At 33.1% G+C, this 20,684-nt stretch overlaps 1 protein-coding gene and 1 long non-coding RNA gene across 2 annotated transcripts; both read left to right on the forward strand.

The window, feature by feature from the left end:
• The first annotated feature begins 1,391 nt into the window (after positions 1-1,391).
• LOC128550919 (uncharacterized) lies at positions 1,392-6,732 on the forward strand. The gene is made up of 4 exons (XR_008368560.1): positions 1,392-1,499; positions 4,311-4,471; positions 5,952-6,119; positions 6,601-6,732. It is a non-coding gene; the product is annotated as an uncharacterized LOC128550919 (long non-coding RNA).
• An 11-nt stretch (positions 6,733-6,743) lies between these two features.
• On the forward strand, positions 6,744-20,668 carry LOC128551017 (sushi, von Willebrand factor type A, EGF and pentraxin domain-containing protein 1-like). The gene is made up of 6 exons (XM_053531268.1): positions 6,744-6,757; positions 7,061-7,224; positions 7,577-7,744; positions 7,939-8,106; positions 19,299-19,472; positions 19,703-20,668. The coding sequence occupies exons 1-6, from the start codon at positions 6,744-6,746 to the stop codon at positions 19,942-19,944; spliced, it is 930 nt and encodes a 309-aa protein (XP_053387243.1). The 3' UTR covers positions 19,945-20,668.
• The last annotated feature ends 16 nt before the right edge of the window (positions 20,669-20,684 follow it).

Raw genomic sequence — 20,684 nt, forward strand, 5'->3', positions numbered from 1 at the left:
AAGTGTGCTGGTCTATTGGCAACTTTACAAAAATGAAATAATAATGTAAATTTGAATATTTCGGAACATGGATCATTTAAATCGAAGGTATAATTGTTAATATGATTCAAATGATTTTTTTTTTTCGTAAGGCCTTATACAAATTTAAAAACAGTATGTAAGTTTCACAGTGGGTGAAAAGTAACCAAAGCTTTTATTTCAGGATATCAGTTGAATATAACCGATATAAGGCTTGCTGGTACTAACGGACCTTATCATGGGCGAGTAGAATTAAAAGTCAACGATACGTGGGGAACAGTCTGTCACAGTTATCTAAGTTCTGGCGATGCAAGAGTGATTTGTAGAATGCTTGGATTAACGTAAGTCTGAGACAAATTGGTGTCTATTGCTTCTAGTTAAATACACTCTAAACTATAAATATACACTACTACATTTATTGTAAAATATCGATACAAAAACCTGAAAGAATAGACATAATTCGACAACCTTAAAGCAGTCAATTGTGTAATTATCATTGATAATTCAAGTCATCATTTATTACCCATATTTTCATATTCATTATTATGTTATAAACAAGTAGCGAAATGGGGGTAAGCGATTAATTGTCAACAGATAAGTCTTTCAGTGACAATAAAATAAAAGATTCTGTTTCAAACAGAAATTTAAAGTTGTATGATCAAAATATATCAGTAATGAAATGTAAACTTAGATGTGTATTAGTGGCAGAACATCCTGCTATTTTCATTACAAAATACTAAATAAAAAGTGAAAGTGATATCAACTTTTCTTAATTAAAGCCGATTCTTTCGCAGCCGATGTTAAATCTAAGAAGGTCAGTGTGAAATATCAAACATTATATTCCTGATTGTATTGCATCTGCCTGTTATGCGCTGGCCTTGATTTTCATTTTTATTCAAACAACAGTTACAAGTCATACTTCTTCAATGCTGAGTATGGAGAAGGCAGTGGCCCTATATATGTAGACAGGCTGTTGTGTTATGGTAGTGAGTCACACATCAACGAGTGCAAACATGCTGTAAATAACTACTACAACTGTGATCATGGCTACGATGCGTCTGTTATGTGTTATGGTAATGCTTTGTACCCATGGAAAGTATGAAACTGTTAACAATAGTTGCCGCCATCTGTCTTTTTATCTGTTAGTCATCTTATAAAAAGTGGTTGTGCTATAGATTCATAAGTTCCTCATATGGAACAGATATTTTTCTTAACATGTCTATTAGTTTTTTTTACAGAATTTTGATCTTAGATAAAGACTGTAAATTTTCTGCATTTTTAATTCACGACCTGTCTTGAGAAGAGAAGGATCTTTTTATTTTAGGACCACAGTTAAATATCACAGACGCGAGACTTGTAGGCGGAACCAGTGCCTATGACGGACGTGCAGAAATCAAAGTCAATGACACATGGGGAACTATTTGTGACCTGAACTTCAACATTTTAGCTGCAGATTTGTTTTGTGATTTGCTTGGACTCAGGTAGTGTTTTCATAATAAACACGTCTAGTAACATAATACTGCACGTTCCAATCAAAATTTGTACTACAGTGAATGATTTTTGTGAATTCTACCGAGCGATACTCTAAAAAAAAAGGTACTTCATAAGTAAAAGTCCTTGACGTACTTGAAAACATATACCTTGAATGAGTACTTGCTTGTTTGCATTCCATGTTTCTAAAGGTTCTCCTTTCAGATTGTGTCTATAAATGAGTATACGAAAGATCTTCGTTTTATTTAGAAAGCATTTGTGTATAGAAATTATTTCATGGATCATTATACAATACATTTGAATACTTTCTATAATAGACTCAGACCCTAGTTACAGGTTCGTGTGCTAGATATTATTAGTTACACTGCTTGTTGGTGACCGGATACGGGATATACGCTGTCTCAAAAATCCCTATCAGGCTTGAGTGAACAAGCTGTGCAGCTGTGTAACAATTGTATCTTGCCGACTACCCTTTTATACATGCTATAATCTAGTATTTTGTAAATTAACAAAGCTACTTACAGTGCAGAATGGAATCCTGCAATCATTTATTTGGTCTTCATGTTTAAAGTTTATAGTTGATTAACGCTAGCCATAAAATGAACAATGAACTGTATATTGATTAAACCATAAAACACAAAGCTCATTTACGCAGGTTATGAACTGGATAGATCAAAATCTTTCTGTTCCATCCTTTTGAAAATCAACAGATTTCACGATGTCACAAATGTCTTGAAACTTCGGATTTCCTCCCGTTTCCTGTTAAATCATATATTTCACGTAGATTAAATTATCCTACAACATACTGCTGAGTAACAAATAGATTAATTCCTTTGCTGTACGATGATTTCACTTAAAGCATGATTTCAACGTCCGTGTCTTCCATGCAGTGATATTCCGCCTTTACGGCAAACTTTTGTCCTACGTCAAGAGCGAGCCTTAACTAAGTAGAATGAATGAAAACGGAAAGAAAACACTAAATTTACTCTTGGAAAGGATACTATCGCTGGAGCTAATTATTAATATGACTTGATTTAATTACGCCAGCGATGCGGCAGCCATTTCCTTTAATCAAAATTCATATCTGAAATGTACTGGCAGGATATGGAATATATCCTGTCTCCACGTGACGTCTGTTTACCAATAGAAATGCAAGAAACTTGTAAGAGGCAAGATAATGAGATATCTGCGAAAAGTGGAAGTGAAATTTCATATGAAACTGAATTTCATATGAAATTTTCTTGAAATGATATAAATGATAACTTTTTGAATTTACATTTAAACATAATGACGTTTCTTGTTTATATCAATTTGTTCACGGAAGTTGCCATACAGAGTTATTTGGACATGTTTGATAGAATTCCTATGGCGAAACGGGACTTTAGTTTAAGGTAATTTGGAAAAACCACTAAGCTAGTTAAGGTTTAATTTTGCAAGAGCTTGATTTGACATAAATTTAATATAAAATCATACAGAAATCCTAATGTGTAATTATACTACTGAAAACTTATTACAATCAGGTTACCTATATCACAAACTTAGAATGGCTGTCACTAAGTTTTACCACATGTCATCTGAACTTGTAAAGAAATTTGAACAAGAACTGTTTTGTGCCATTGCCCAACCACATTACTATAAGAATGCAGCTTAAACACTATGGTAAACGATATGCTTATTTTGGTTAACACATTTGTAAAATTTGCTAAAATACTATTAAATTAGGAAACTATGGATGCGATTGCAACTGTGTGGCTTCGGCGTAGATTTTTTCATAAATACTATAAATAACAGGACGAAGGAAGTAGAATTTTGTCTTGCAACTTCCTTATTTAAAATTTTAAGTTTTTGGCTCTTAGTGTTATGAATTCAAAAAAGTTCAAACTGCGTTTAAACTTTCAGTTTAGTTTCAAATTGACAGTTTCAAGGCTGCATCTGTAATTTCAAAATGTTTGTTTTAGTTTTGTGTGTTTATGGTATTACTTCCCATTAACCTCCAATCCATTTTACATCCTCGTTAATTTTTACTTTGAGTATAAGGTGCCCACCATGTTTTGGTTATTTTTCTAAACGATAGCCCCGCTCTCTCTTTCTCTCTCTCCGATTTGTGACTCTGCCTGTGTTTGCTGTGATCTTTGCTCTCAGGACTCTACCTTCGCCTGTTAACTTTTTTGAAATTTGACAGAAATGATCGAACACCCTGAATAAAGATATGATGGCGGTCTATTCACATACATCGTTTGTTATAATAGGATTTCCGATATTGCTATTTTTATTTCTACGAATATATTTCTATTTGAACCAGTCAGACGACTCGTTTCAAAAAGCTTTCGACTTACTTTCAATACGGCATTTGTTAACTATCATCAACAGCCGAGATGTCGTCGTTATAAGTATTACAAATCCATGATAATTATATATCGGAATTAATGATCCCGGACTAAACAAAATTAACACACGGAGGGGAAACTGAGGTCTTCCTCCATCATTAAAGCTGGAAAGTCGCTATATGACCTGTAATTGTCTCGGTGCGACGTTAAACCAGAAAAAAAACTTAGCTTTCACTTTAATTTTACTTTGAATGTGTAGATTAGAAAACTCAGAATTGCTGGCGGGAGTTACTAATTGCTTATCAGTTACCCTCATATTCTCCGTTTAGCGTTAAAACTTTAATCGTCTTTTTTATATTAAACCATGGTTTTGAGCTATGTTTTTGATTTTAATGAGGTATGTATATAAATATATTAATACCGGATTTTAAATAAAGCATATACAATAAGATTGAATATTTGCTTTTTTTTCAGAGCTGCTCGATTTTTTACGGGTGCTTTATACGGAGAAGGCAGTGGGCCAGTCTTTATTGACCAACTCTTCTGCGAAGACTATGACCTAGATTTAAGTAGATGCAAATATCTTTTTCTAAACGAGTGTAGTCACGAAAGAGATGTTTCAGTCGTTTGTAACGGTTTGTTGATAATTATTTTTGTAATTATTTGTTGTTGGTTTTTCTGTAACGGTAAATTCATGGAAAGCTTTATAAAAATTTGTTGTAGAGCATTTCTGTCAAACGTTGCTTTTAACATTTTGTAACGCTTTTTTTTTGTTAAAAGTTTTTATGTACTGATTTTTTATTTCATGTCTCTGTACCGGTTCTTGTTATTTTAAAGTCTATGTTGTTGTTTTAATGCTCTGATGAAGCGCTTAACTTTTCGGCTAGGGCCTGTTGTTGCTAGAAAGAATTTTTCTATAAAAAATGTAGTACGCTTCAATGATTATATTTTCTTCGATAGATAATCTTACTTTATACTTCAGTAATTTTCAACTAAATGTTAATTTGTATTAAGCAAATATCAGTGTTCCTATAGAACTCGTGTTAGAGAACATATATTAGCCTTTTTATGAGAAAACTTATATAAGTGTCGTGATATAATTATTGCAAAATAAGCAATACTCGAAAATTATTGTTTCCCTTTTATTATTACTGAAACTAGAAACTTATATATTGTGATTCAGTTGTCTAAGGCAAATCAAATTCTACCATGCTGTTTTCCTTTTAAATCTACTTGAGTATTCGTTGCCAATAAGTGATACGCATAATTTGTTCCATTAATTACGTGAAAAATACACTTTTATTTTCATTTTAACTTGAAAGTGATCAAAATTATGCATTGATAGTTTCGCCATATTCTCTACAGTACGTTTCTTGCTGGAGAACAAATTATTCTACAATATGTACATTGCATCACGTTGATGAACTAAACCTCGTTCAGCACCTTTGAGTTTGAGACATTTTCCTTTTAGAGTACAAACGTGCGTTTTCGTTTTTGTATTTAATGTGAATATGAAAATAATTACATGGGTGTCTTTTCATATTGAATTTATTAAAACAAGTTGAATAAAATAATAAAATGCGAGGCTCTGACGAGCACTTTATCAGTTTTATTCAACGAGTCATAGCATTCAATGTTGAAGTCGCAAACGTAATATTCTTTTCATCACTTGTTAGTTGTTTTCCTGTCCAAACATCAAAAATTTTACTTTCTTTTACTGTATAAGCAAGTCAATTTGACCAACGTCTCCTATACTATAAATGACGTGGACGCCATAGCTTATCTTTACTCATGTATTTTTATCTTTAAATAATGGCTTTATTTCAGTACCGCGACATCAAACATGTGATCAAGGACGCTCCCATTAGGTCTTGAGAAAACGAATATTTGGAGGCTAAGCTTTAACATAAATTATCATTTCGTGTGTTCCTATCCAAGTATCAGTCACATTTTTTAACTGTCAATATACTTTGCATTGTTATAATAATTGAACGATTTGCATTTTGTGAAATCTTTGACTAAGACTGCCATAAGAGTGATAATATTGATGATTTAATAAAATTTTGCTTATTAGAGCAAAATATTGTTCAAATACATTTTATATGATTTACGCAGAATGTGGCCAACCAGACATTTACTATTGGGATGCAGGATATTTCACGTACAATGGATCTACATTGTATGCAGATTGCTCTTTCTATAAAACTTATGTTGGAACGCTGAAACTTACTTGCGACAACGACACAAGGACTTGGGTCACGGAAGGAGAATGCCAAGAATATAGTAAATATAAAACTTACAGAAGTACAGTTGTATTTACAGTAGTCAGGGTTTCGTATATACATGTATATTGAACTACATTTCATTTTCTAGTTATTAAAATACTGCTTAAAGTAGTGCATGGCAAATGCACAACAACAGCAACATGTTTTAGGAGCAAACTAGATCTTGTGAACAATGAAATTTACAAGCCATTGACCCACAGAAACGTATAAACAAATTATAGACGTATAGCAATTATTTTCAGAAACGAATATGAAACCTCAATAGTCACTTCTTTATTATTTTCACGTTTTTATTTTATTTCTATGCCTCCTGGTAATGACAGATACTAATACTGTTTAAAAGTGCGTCAAACCCAAAAACACACAAAATAAACATGTCTTCAGGATAACAAAGCATAAAATTTCAAACTATGTTACAAAATATTTACCTTGAACAAAATTACATATTTCGCATTTTAATATTACCTACAAATTGTTAGGTTACCCTTTAAATGTCACTGATGTAAGAGCGGTTGGTGGTCCAAGGTCTTCCGCTGGTAGAGTTGAAATTAAGAGTTTGGATACATGGGGAACTGTTTGCAGCCATTCTTTTGGTCAAAACGAAGCAAACGTGATATGTAACATGATTGGATATCCGTAAGAACAATATACATTATCATCATTAACGTATAGCATGACATAACATAATACCTACTGTAATTCTGTCTTTAAACTGAAAACAGAATATCAAAATAAGTGAAAAAGTAATGAAAGAAAATAAATTGCATCATTCCATGAGAACTGTTTTAAAATAGATGAAAAATAAAACCATTGATTGTTTCTATGTAAAAATCAATAGCATAGGAAGTAATGTAAATTATGACATTAGTTTATATGATTAAAAATCTCTGTTCTAGAAATGTTTGATATGCTTAAATATTTGCTAAATACATTATAAAGGCTTGCCGTCACATATCAGACTGGGACAAGCTATGGTACAGGTAGTGGTCCAATATTCATTGATGATCTAAATTGCGGGACTGGTGCATTACATATAAATGACTGCACGTACAATACGTATGATAACTGCAACCATGAAAATGATATGTCTGTCGTTTGTACAGGTAAGGCAAGGATCCAGTCACAATTCCCTATTTACAACTACAAACATAGGTTCCTTTTAAATGATTCATTGTGTTTTGTTAAAATTTCATTTTCTCTGACATCAGGGAATTCGAATTAATAAGTGTCAACATGACACAGTTATTATAAACTATTATACTATTTCAATTTTTGAGATACGTGATATAATAAACACATGCAATGACACACTAAATAATTTGATTCTAAACTTCAATTTTTAAACCCGAAATCAACATTAAAGTTATAACCCCTTTACAAACAACTGACAAATTGTTAGTTACAAAAGCTGAAAGAATAAAAACATAAGAAAAGAAATATTATATAAACTTGTAGATTGTGGAGATCCTACCCCAATAAATGGTTTCATAAACACGACGTTGACAAGCTATGGTACTGTTGTGCATGTCACGTGTGAGAAGAACTATAGACTGATTGGGGACAGTGTCATTATCTGCCAATCGATTGGAGCCTGGAGTAACAATCCAGAATGCGATCTTATAGGTAATACTACTTAAATGGAGGAGATATACTTTATATCGTTTATTCGTGAAATTAGTACAAGTATCACTTTTTATATGTTTATTCAAAATATTGAGACTGATAATACAATTAAGCAAAACTACTGAAATCAATAAATTAATTAAAGAAATATATGTAGTAAGTTTGATAATAATAAGTTATACTTCCATATATAGAATGCAGCAATCCTACGCCTGATCACGGCTTTAGTAATGCTTTTAGCACTATTAATGGAACAACTGTATCTGTCGAGTGTGAAGAGGGCTATGACCTGGTTGGTGAGGACATCGTGACTTGTCAAGAAAATGAAACTTGGACATATGATCCAGTATGTCAGATAAAAGGTATTTTGATCTTCTCTACACACATTTGTACAAAGTCATATGTTGCAATGCACCGTTTGAAACATAATAGTTTCATGGTGGGGAAACCAAGAATGCAACGTCATCAGAAAACCAGCGCAAATGAGTTGACCACACACAAATTTTCGCCAATTCAGTTAAGAATGGTCTTGTAACTTTTTTTTATTACAGCAGCTTGCAACTCGAGATAAAGACAACGTTCCCGGTCTGGAGTGGAGTATACGTTTTGCTGTAGTGTTCCTTTTTACGTATTACTTGTTTTTTCACCGAAAACGTGAACAGTTGCCAAAGAGGGCATAAGCGGTACTTCTGTCTAATTAAGTGAGTTTTGACCGTATTTTTCGTGAAATGAACACAGATTCGAAGCTCAGTGATATCAGTGACTAGCAGAATACTCAACCATTGTTTTATTTTCATGTTTTCAACGATATCTGACGATATTTTATTCAAAACAAACAACATTTATTTATCAAAATGAGAACAGGAGAATTACAAAGCTAACTCCATTTTCATTCAACGTTTCGACTATTTTTATTAGTCTTCTTCAGGAAGTAAACAAATATGATATGAAATAAACAACGTCATGAATATATATATCGTTTATTCGTGAAATGAGAAATTATTATCAAAATGAGAACATTCTCACTGAAGACTTTATTGGAGAACATCCACACTTTTGATTACCAAATTATTGCAAGTATGCTTCCTTAAAATGTCTCCTAGGCAGTCACAACGTTATTCAAACAGCAGATAAAATCTTATGCTGCGAAGTTATAGACCAGTTAAAATAGAACTGGCAAATCATATTATATGGCTGAATTCATTGTATGAGTAGGTTAGGGAGAGCATTAATCACTGTGTATTGTGTTTTGCGCCGTGATGCCGTTATGTGTACTCTATCGTGACTCCTTCCGAGATATCTAAAATACCAAGAAAAGTTGTATGTGTCTTTTCCTTTCTTTGACAAATCCACAAGTAATAATAGTAAACTAAAACAACACATGTAAAGTCTACAAGAAAAATCCTTAATAATCAAATAATTAATACTTAATTTGATATTAAACATTCATATAAGACATATAAGAATGACTGCAATGTTAAGATGATTTCGCATATCTGAGTTTATTTCGCGAAATCACTATCAAAAACAAAGACAAATATCAAACAGGGAATGACACGTACCAAAAACGCAGCCTCCTCAAAACGAAACCCACAGCACGCAGACGCGTACACCACAAACACACACACACATACACGCGCATACACACAAAGGCAACACAATACACACACACACATACACGCGCACACACACAGAAAAGCCAACAAATTAGGACCAAACGAACAAATAAAGGAACACAGTGGGGAACCGCCTTGGAACGGTCAGTGACAAAACACCGCTGGGGAGCTTAAACCGGTTTATGGTGCGCACCCAACCTCACTCTTACCCCCACCATGTTCCAAAGACACGGGACAGTGTAAATAAAAGTAATCCCCTCCAGGTGAATCTCTAACACACGTAATGGAAACAAAAAGGCATGGCATGTAAAACACAAAAATGCTCGTGTATAAATATATAAAAAGCAAACCTTTAGAACCAAAAACGTATGTACTCGATGCCTTTTCAGAAGACAGAGCAACAAGAGAAACACCCTTAACGGCCCGACGAAAAAGGCCAGAAGACAGATATCAGAACAGTTCAGTCCTGGTAGGATTTAAAAACTGCTCATCATAGAGTCCTCCCCCTCTTCCGTCAGACACAAAGAGGAAAGCGTAGTGTCCAACTGTAAACGGGTTGAACACTAAACATGCGGTATGTCTCAAAACAGTTGGGTCGTAACCTCTTTTTATAAAACGTTTTAAAATTTTACCAAATACATTTGGAAAATTACCATGATCCAAGATCTTACGAAGTTTGTAAACCACATCCCCATAAAAAACGGTTTTAAAAATACCTTCTCGCAGAAGTGTCTTTAAATTACTATTGAATTTTAAAACTAAATCAGAATTACGATAGTAAAATTTAGCAAAATATTTACGCAATTTGTAATAACGGTAGCCTTGCTGAAGAAGTTTACTTGTAATATATTGATTACGTTCATTGAAATGCTTGACATGACTACACGCTCTAGCAAACTAAATTAATTTAGAAATATATACCCCATAAGATGTAGCCTGAGGTACATTCCCATCCAAATGGGGAAAATTTACAATACTAAAATTAAAATCATCTCTCTTGTCATAAATTTTGGTCTGTATAATATTATCATAAATAGAGAGGTGTAAATCTAAAAATGAAGCATCAGTATCCGAATTGTTCGCTTTAATTAACTGAATCTCCCTAGGATAAATAATACCCACCAATTGACCAAAAAACGGATTATCCATATTAAGAATTTCATCCTGATAGCGTGATGTATTATTAAATGCAGTAATAACATCTGCCTGCGTATCTGGAGAAAGGCTCAACATAAAGTCTCTTTCATAACAATATAAAAACAAATCTGCGACAAGGGGTACACAATTTGTTCCCATGGGAATACCAACTACTTGTCTAAAAACTGCATTCCCAAACCTGATGTAAATGTTGTTCAATAAAAAGGAAAGTCATACAGATTTACCAATAAATACTAACAAAACAACAAAATAAATACAACTGTATGATTTCCGCATTAATTTATTTCCAAAACACATAAAATGTTAATGACAAATGAGCTTATTCCATATTAATCATTTTGAATGCAACTTTCAACTAGAACTTCTAGAGTGATTTGTTCCTTTTTAGAATTATTAAAGAAGAGTGCTCATCTTTACCGAAAATTGCAAACGTAGTTGCTTGCCGATAAATACATTCTACATAGCAGATATCGTTTAAAATATTTGTAAAAAGGACAGAAGTATTATTAAAAATATATTCATAAATAAACAGAAACATGAAAGTTAATTAAAAAATAAACATAAAAACTTACATTTGCCAAAATGCTTAATTATTTATAATATCAAATATGCTTTTAGCATTGAATCATTTTCAAAAGTATATGAAGTTAACAAGTTAGTTAACAGATAAATATGAAAGTTCATATCTGCCCGAATACCTGATTATAGAAATATTTTCTTACAGAAACATTATTTTGCGAAGTAAAACAACAACAACACATTAATACCATAAAATGCTATATTCATAACTGCCGATTACTTAATTTTAGAAATCTTATCTTACTGAAACATTATTCTGTGGAAAAAAAGAACATTAATACCATAAAATGTTTTAAGTAACTGCCGATTACTTAATTTTAGAAATCTTATCTTACTGAAACATTATTCTGTGGAAAAAAAGAACGTTAATACCATAAAATGTTTTAAGTACTAATAAATAAAATTTAAATTATTACAATAATAATAAAAAATATATGAATGAGCAAAGCTATGAAAGTTAATTAATAAATAAACACAAAAGATCACATCTGACCCAAAGCGTAATTATTGAAATATTATCTTACAGAAACATTATTTTGCGGGAAAAGATCAGTAATACCTAAAAGTAAGTTTTTACTTAAATACAAAGAAGAGTTGTATGTGTCTTTTCCTTTCTTTAATACAAATCCACAAGTGATACATGTAACAATAAAGTAAAACAACACAAGTAAAGTATACAAGAAGAGTGACTTTTCCAAGGAAAAGAAACACTTTTAAACTCGACGTTCTGATGCAGGCTCAACGATAAAAAGGCGCTGAAAGGGTTTCCGCTGATTAAAGATAAGATAAATTATGGTCAAAGCTTGCGGTCAGGTTTTACCACCATAAATGGCATCATAAATTTTTTACTAAAGTTATGGATTTTACCAAGGATATAGTTATAGCCGACAGGTCTAAAATGTTTTTGATATAAATGATATCTAAAACTCGCAAACTTTATAACAAAGATATTTACAAATTAACTGCATAATTTACCGCATAAAAGGTGTAACAGAAGAAAATGCGGCATTCATATTGACTGCATTTTTAGGAAAGATATTATTTTAAAATATCAAGATAGATTCGAATAAAATTCCTGCACACGAAGTAGCAATAGTGGATTGGAATAGTTATTGAACTCAGTACTGTTATTTTTTATAATTATATCCATCCCCATGTGCATAAACCACGTAGTTAGTTCATTACTTTAACTAAATATTATAACTGTAAGACATTGTAAACCTTAACATTCAGAAAATTATAGTCTCTATCGAATATCAAAGAAAACCTGTTCAATACAACAGGCATTCTGAAAGTTTGATAAACCGGAAGTAAGGCATACAATGTGTCATCATTACGTATACTAAAGCCTGGATTCGGCGTTCATTTCTTGAATTGTAAATGAGAAAATATTTAAAAATTACAATAATACGATATTCCTAAAGTTAAAACATGATACTAAAATTGTCTAAACATTTAAAAGTTCTAAATAGTGTCTTAAAATCAGCTTGAAATGTGTTGATCTCTTTACTTAAAGTCAAACATAAAAAGGACAAAACAAATTTAATTTCATCGTACTGTAAAATCACTGAATTTCGTGAGCATGACATTTCATAGTTTTGGTCAAAACGACAATTTCGTGGGGATATGAATTTGTGGTTTTCAACTTTTGAACGTAAAATGAATGGGAACTTACTTGTTCGTTGGAATTAAATTTCGTGGATTGACTCAACCTCGGAATCTACGAAAATTCCGCCCCAACGCCTCAGCGAATATTAATGATTTCACATTATGTAAGACCGTTGCACTTCTTTACGACTGAGAAGTTTCATTAAAAGCCACTTTGGCAACAATTTATTTCTGAAAAGAAGATTTCCAATAGACTCTTATTACGAAAACGTATAACTCGAAAACGAAAACAAATCAAAAGATAACAGACCAATTTGTTATGTTTGAAACTATTGTTTGTCCAATCGCATTGCGGTATTTTTCAAATTATCAGGAAATTTATTTTGGTAAATCACATTCACTTCCAGTTGTTTTATTAATCCGGTAATACCTTGGTCACAAGAACAATACGAGCTCCGTACGAGTAGGCTTTCAGTCGTATATTGGCAAACTGTACGGCGTCCGCATGGACATCGTTGATTTGTGCGACCCTCGTGCGGATTTTATGAACACGTAGAGAACTCGGGAACTCGGTGAAAATGTTTCATCGAGCTCCCGATTTCTTTACTAGCTCGTAGAGATTTCTGAAATCGGGAGCAGCTCGCAAGAACCCCGTACCGGAATCGCACGGGTCCCGGAGAAGCCCATACGGGCATTGCATGGATTTTGAAAGCTACGAGACTTGATGATCACTAGTTACACTACTTGTATACTACTAGGGGACGACTTGCATGGTAAATGTAAGATGTCCGTACGATATTAAGGACACCGTAAGGAGAATATGCGATGTTCTCATGGGGCCCACAGGGCGTAACGATCAGCTGAGTGGCAACAAAAGAATATCTTCAGACGTCGCCAAACTAGTTTATTCTTGTCGCAGAGACACCGTACAGACAACGTACGTGCGCCGTACGAGCCAAAGGACATCGCACGATGTAGGGCCGGGTTCCTTACGATTTCCGTACGACTTGTCTGCGATATCCGTGCGCATATCCAACAGTTGTAAATGCAAATTGTTCAGACGCCGCCGAACTGATTTCTTCTTGTCGCAAGGACACCGTGTGGACACCGTAAAAGTGCCGCGAGCACCGGACGAAGTATGACCAGGTTCCCTGCGAGCTCCACACGACTTGTCTGCGAGGTCTTTATGAAGTTCCTACGATTGCATCCTCTAAAGATCGTACGAAACCTGTATCTCTGTACTGTGACCAGACGCTACGATTGTACAAAGAGCGTATAAGGACTGTAAAATTGCTGGACTAGTACAAATGACGCGCAGATTGAATACAGCAAAACTTATCACTTTTATGCTGTGCCCGTAAAGTGACATGTTACGCACTTTTTTCCACTTAGGTAATGTGAGACTTTTTTCATTTCGTTTAAACAAAATCATTTCGTTTAAACGAAATAACTAATTCGTTTAAACGAAATAACTAATTCGTTTAAACGAAATGATTTCGTTTAAACGAAATAACATTTCGTAAAAACGAAATGATTTCGCTTAAACGAACTAGTTATTTCGATTAAACGAATTAGTTATTTCGTTGAAACGAAATAACTAATTCGTTTAACGTTTAAACGAATTAGTTATTTCGTTGAAACGAAATAACTAATTCGTTTAAACGAAATAACTAATTCATTTAAACGAAATAACTAATTCGTTTAAACGTAATAGTTATTTCGTTTAAACGAAATAAAAAAAGTCTCACATTACCTAAGTGGAAAAAAAGTACGTAACATGTCACTTTAGGGGCTCCGTACTTTTACTGTACATGTTAGACTTTAAAACGATAACGTGGTGCATGATAATTAAGAGTGTAGATGTTCTCCAACAAAGTCGTCAGTGTGGATGTTCTCATTTTAATAATGTTGTTTCTTTTAATTAAAATACCGTCGGATACCCTTAGAAACAGCAAAATAAAACAATGGTTTAGTATTGTGCAAACACTGAAATTAACTGAGCTTCGAATCTGTGTTCATTTCACGAAAATACGGTCAAAACTCACAGTTAGACAGAAGTGTGGTACCCCTAATGGCCTCTTTGCCAACTGTTCGCATTTTCGGGGGAAAAAAGCTATACGTACAAAAAGGAACACTACCGCAAACTAGTATACTCCATGCAGGTGCTCTCTATCTCGAGTCGCCAGCTGCAGTAATAAAAAAGTTACAAGACATTTTTTACTTGAACATTACAAAAATGTGTGTGTGGTCAGCTTATTTGCCCAAGTATGGTGCCTTTTGGTACACAACATTTGTCGTTTGCAGACGACAGAATAAGGCCAGATATATGTACACATTGTTGCCGATAAGATAAACATGATCTGATAACAACCGGACTAAAACCTAAACTTTTATTTTGTCTAAAAGGATGACATGTTCAACTGTATCAAAAACTTTCTGCAAAATCAAGTCGAACCATTCCAATGTAATTCCCTTTATCTAAATCAAACCTTACATAGTCAGACAAATGTATGTCCGTTGAAAAGTCTGATAGAAAGTCGAATAGTAATTCAGTTCACTCAAATAACTTTCCAGTTTGTAATATACAATTTTTTCAAATATTGTAGAAAAAATATATAAAGTTCATATAAAGGTGCATTTTGCTACCAGAGTCTTACGCTCTTTACATACAAAGGAACAACTCGTGCAGGTTTTAAATTGTCCGGAACAACTCTGTTCATAGACGACATAATAAAGGAACAGTCCTGTGGTTTTACTAACACTGTTCAAGCATTTGAATATTTTATTTTAAAAAAGTTAGCAATAAAACCTTTACCAGACTGTTCCAATCTATGTTTTTTTTGTTTTTTTTTTTCAATTTACGGACAAGATTTGATGCAACAGTTGTAAAAATGAATTGAAATAGTTTGCAACATTTATCTTATCAAAACACAGTGTCACCATCAATATTAAACCCAATATTTTCTTTTAGGAATCTGCGAGAACGTTTGATAAGACGGTTTGTGAAGTATACTTAATTCTTTGAGTGTCTTCCACAACAAAATGGAATCATTTTGATTATCAGCAATAGATTTTTAATTAAAAAATGTCTTCGGTGCTGTGTTTTATTTCTTAAAGATTAAAACGCCTCAAAATTTCAAGGTTTTCTAATATTTCTACAAGATTATAAAATTTAGACCACTATTGGGGTCTATAGAGACAACCACGTGTAAAAGGTGTAAATTTATGCTATTTATTTCAATCCAAAGTGACGAGAAACTTGCGAGGTCCATTTCTCGTAAGTTCAGATTGATGAGAATATTTACGATTATCACCAACCGTCTTATCAAACGTTCTCGCAAATCCACATATCGCAATCCTCGTAACTTTCCCATAACTTTCTCCTTACCGGCTAATCACAATGACGTAGTCTATATTTTTAACGTCGTGTAGATAAAACGGACACTTGCTTAGAAACAAACAAAAAAAGAAACAAATAAAAAAAAAAAAAAAAAAAAAAAAAAAAAAACACACACAAAAACAAAACGGCATAATGTAAACATAAACATGTATTAAATCTTATGTAATAAGCTTATTTTATAAAAGTTTTCTTCGCCGGAAGGATAGATGTTTCAAACAAATGTGTTCCAAAACACAAACTAAAATATTTGCACCTAAAAATGTTTAGTTGAGTTGATATTCAAGTGTTCATATTTCGTCTGTTTGAATATGGACTGGTAAAGAAGCAATTTTTATGCGTACATCATATTCAAGATCTGACGTTGTATAAAATGAACAAAGTACAGGATGCAGTTCTCACTTGGAACAAACATGTAACATGTTTTTTTTACATAGCTTAGGTTTTCAAAACCACTTTATTCTAAAATGTAGGAAGTAACTGTACGGATGTTTATCCTATAGATCCTCGATCTGCTCTGAACGTCCTAGAACTGGTTTTTCGTGCGCAAATGTAAATGCATATTTCATTTTTAAAAATGATTGGATAATATCTTAAGTAAATATAATTCTGCTTTAGAAGACATTTATGAACAATTCGAAAAAATCATGATTGTTGTGCATGGCAAGTTTTCACGAAGACTTCAGGGACAAACACACGGATGAATTGCCCCGTGAATCTCCGTAAATATCCGTGATATAACGTATATTACCGAGGATCCCCGATTCAATAAAATCGAAAAATAGGCGAGCAGATCAGGCGACTCTCAAATCCATAAAAATTATTATTATTAACACCATGGCCAATCTTTGAAGATACCTGAAAATAGGAGAAAAAAGAGAAATCAGTTAAAATACACATAAGCATTGTTTGTACAACATAAAGGGTTGACCCATTTTCAGTCTTTTGATCACTATGACCTTGACCTATTGATCCCCAAATCAGTAAGGGCCATCTATTTCATCATACCATGTATGATAATTGTAAGAGCAACTGAGTACTGGGAGGTGTTGATGCACGATGGACGACGATGGACGCCGAACATTCATGGATAGCAAAAACTCACACTTGATCACTTCGTGATCAGGTGAGCTAATAGACATCCTGACCAAGTGTCATAGAGATAGGTTCATAAAGTGTGGTCTCTAGAGTTTTAACAAGGTTTTCCTTTCATTTGACTAGTTAATGACCCCTGATAACCGAGATTCCAACATGACCTTTAAATCATTAAGATAATTATTTTGACCAATTCTCAAGAGAAACTTGCTTTCATCAGGACTACTGACTTAGTTTTTGTCACCACATAAGCCCGTTTCAAAATTAACCTAGAGAATATCAAGAAAAGTATTCTGACCAAGTTTCATGAAGATTTTGTCACAATTATAGAGTTTTCACAAGGCAAATGTTGACGGACAGTGCCAGACAATGAAGGGTCACAATAGCTCACCTCGAGCACTTTGTGTTCAGGTGAGCTAAAATATTGGATGATCCACATTTTGTTTGAACAAAAACAAAAATACAATTAAAATTCATTTCATCTTTGTACAATCGGGAATAATTCATTAAAAATAGTGTGATTTTGGACCGTGTGTCATTATGATGTGGGAGATGACGTGGAACAACAGTAACGTATTTAAAGTTTTAATCAATTAATGATTAATAGAGTGAAAAGTGATCTGAAAATTTACCCTGAAATTGTATGTAGTTCCGTAACCGCTGGTTCTCAGGTATACCGGACCATAATTATAATTTAGGTTGTTCTGGACAGAAAAATAGAATAACTTGTAACATCACAAAATTCCATCATTTTTCTATGAGGTATACCAGTTTGTGATGCGTTTGCGTTTGTTTTAAACTATCTTTTGCATTGTTAATTTTACAACACAACTAAAAAATCTAAACTCGAGGTTGCTTCCATCTGGAATGGGTGTTGAGAGCGATTAATCAAAGTTGTAAGAACTAGTTTCGCAATCGAGAATTAAGATGCTAGTATCAACTTAAAATACAAGAATTTTTTAAACGATGATTATCGCGCCTGGCAAAATTACAGAGGCTTATTGTACCCACCTTATCATTTTTTCGAGTAAAAATATACACACTCAATTTAAAACTGTTTTAAACCTTTTTATTTTAGTTTTCCTATGTGTTTGTAAAGATCATGATTTGTTTTATCTGTTTAAACTAAAAATTGAACTATAGTTCTATTTGTTTAATAGTAGAATCAAGGAATTGCAAATTACAATCTCAATATTTTGGACATAAAATTGTCCAGTATACCCGAGTACACCTTACTCAAATGATTATATTTTTACTTTGAATCTACCGACTTTTATAATTTGTACAGCATTGTGTTGCCAATAAATTGCTCTATAATGTGCCGAAAATCGCATCTAAAAATAATAAGCGGTTACGGAACTACATACAGAGTAACATTACATATTGAACGCCCCTCGTACTTTCGAAAAATAGTTAAAGCAACAGTGACTTTGATAAACAAAACGCTTATCACGGCTTAACGACGGTGTCGATCGATAATTCGGAATATCGAAAATGCCTACTTTTTTGCCGAATAATGTTCAGCACTTTCAAGCGCATTGTCTCCAAATCAGATGTGAATTGGTCAATGGGAAAGGGGTGAGACATGTAAGAATTTAATACTGAATAATGAGGTAGATATAAAATGCTGAATGAATTCGCTGATTTGAAAAGAAAAGAATAGTGAATTTCAACATTTTCGTAAGTTACAAGGGTCTTTTCAATTGTCAAGCAAGCAGCACATCCAAATAGCAATCAGCATTGCAATTATGGATGTTATGTGGTGTTTATTTTTTTCAGAAACTGATTTGAAAAGAATCATAATTCGGTGTCTTATGTTTGATTTTGGAAAAAAAGCGTAGAAAACTAAAAACTATTGTTTTGAGTCTCCTGAAAACCATCTTTTTATTTTTCGGGAATTTCGATATACACCGTCTTTAAGCATTGACGAAACTGTGTTGAACTCATCTGAACAAATCAAACAATCGAACTCTGCGGCATATAAGTGCTCTAATACCATATTTTGAAAAGTCATGACACCCATATCTAGAATAAGTAAGTTATTTCTCATTCATAGTAAAACAATTTCAAGATTGGGCCAGGTGCTTTTTTTTTTTTGCAGATTGTGATTATCCTTTTATACCAAATGCAGATGTAACTTTGCCAAATAACATAACAACATTCGGGGAGACAGTTAAAGTAAGCTGTCGAACAGGACACACTCTAACTGGTAATTCAGCTGTGTCCTGTCTATCAAATGGAAGCTGGGAAATGTTGCCTTCTTGTACAATTGTAGGTATGTTAATAAAATCATTTTCCGAAGAACAGATAAAACAGGTTACCATATGACAAGGCCTGATATTTAGCTATGTTTGTCATTTTATTACAAGTAAGAGAATTCCATTCTCAATTGTTTTGCATAAACAACTAAGCATTAAGGAGCATAAATTGTATAAACTATACATACATTGTATTTCTAACGTTACCCATGATCCTACTTCCATATCATACATTATATATATTTAGACTGTGGTGATCCTACGCCTATCAAAGGGCTCGCAGATCAGAACGAAACAACATACGGAGCTGTTGTTGAAATAACTTGCCTTGATGGATATAATATAACGGGAAACTCGACAATTATTTGCGAACAAGATGGAGGATGGTCCAGTACACCAGTGTGTGATCCAACAGGTATGAAGGAAGTTATATTAGGCCGATGCTTGACGTCGAGTTATGCGTACATTCTTTACAGTTCATTTGTTTAGCAACAAATATCTCAATCGGTATGATGAACAATAAATCGAAATTCCGAACAGGAAATTTCTGATTTTGCGGCAAATACTGTATTAATTTTTGATCCAGACCGACAACGACACTTGTCAGTCAGACTACTTTATATTTCGTCAAAATGAAACAATAGAGAGTTTGAGATTTCAACCTTCGCCTTCCCCTTCAACGTCTCTTGCAAAGTTAACGTATGAAGTTGATGTTCGATTAAAGTTCCTTGAGATTTCAAATTTCAGAGTGAACCTTACTTCTTTTAATCCGCCCATTTAATTTATCCGTAATTATGATCGTTTTTATGTTCGTGTATTTTGATATCAATTGTCCAAAATGGCAGGGCTTTTACAAGAGTTTTTAAAGATAAAAATTAAATAAAAACATTTCAATTAATATAATTATCGCATGGATATTAGTGCGATTACAATAAAAAAACGAAACAATGTGAACAATGTAAAAACTTGTTGGTGTTGCTCCAAACATTTAGTTTTAGATAAAAATGATGTCAGTATACAATGCACGATTGTAAATCATACATGAGAGGAAATAAAAATGATAATCATATCAACGTATTTTATTGTTGATGATGTTCTTGAAAGATAATGCAATTAATATTTTTTAAGCAAAAGCATGAGACACCAACTATTATAAATGCATTTGTCAAAATACTTTGAAATTAAGTTAAATATATGTGATAAAGCAAACACAAAAAGCATGACAATAA

Source organism: Mercenaria mercenaria, chromosome 19, assembly GCF_021730395.1.
Source record: "Mercenaria mercenaria strain notata chromosome 19, MADL_Memer_1, whole genome shotgun sequence".
NCBI classification, from domain to species: Eukaryota; Metazoa; Mollusca; class Bivalvia; order Venerida; family Veneridae; genus Mercenaria; species Mercenaria mercenaria.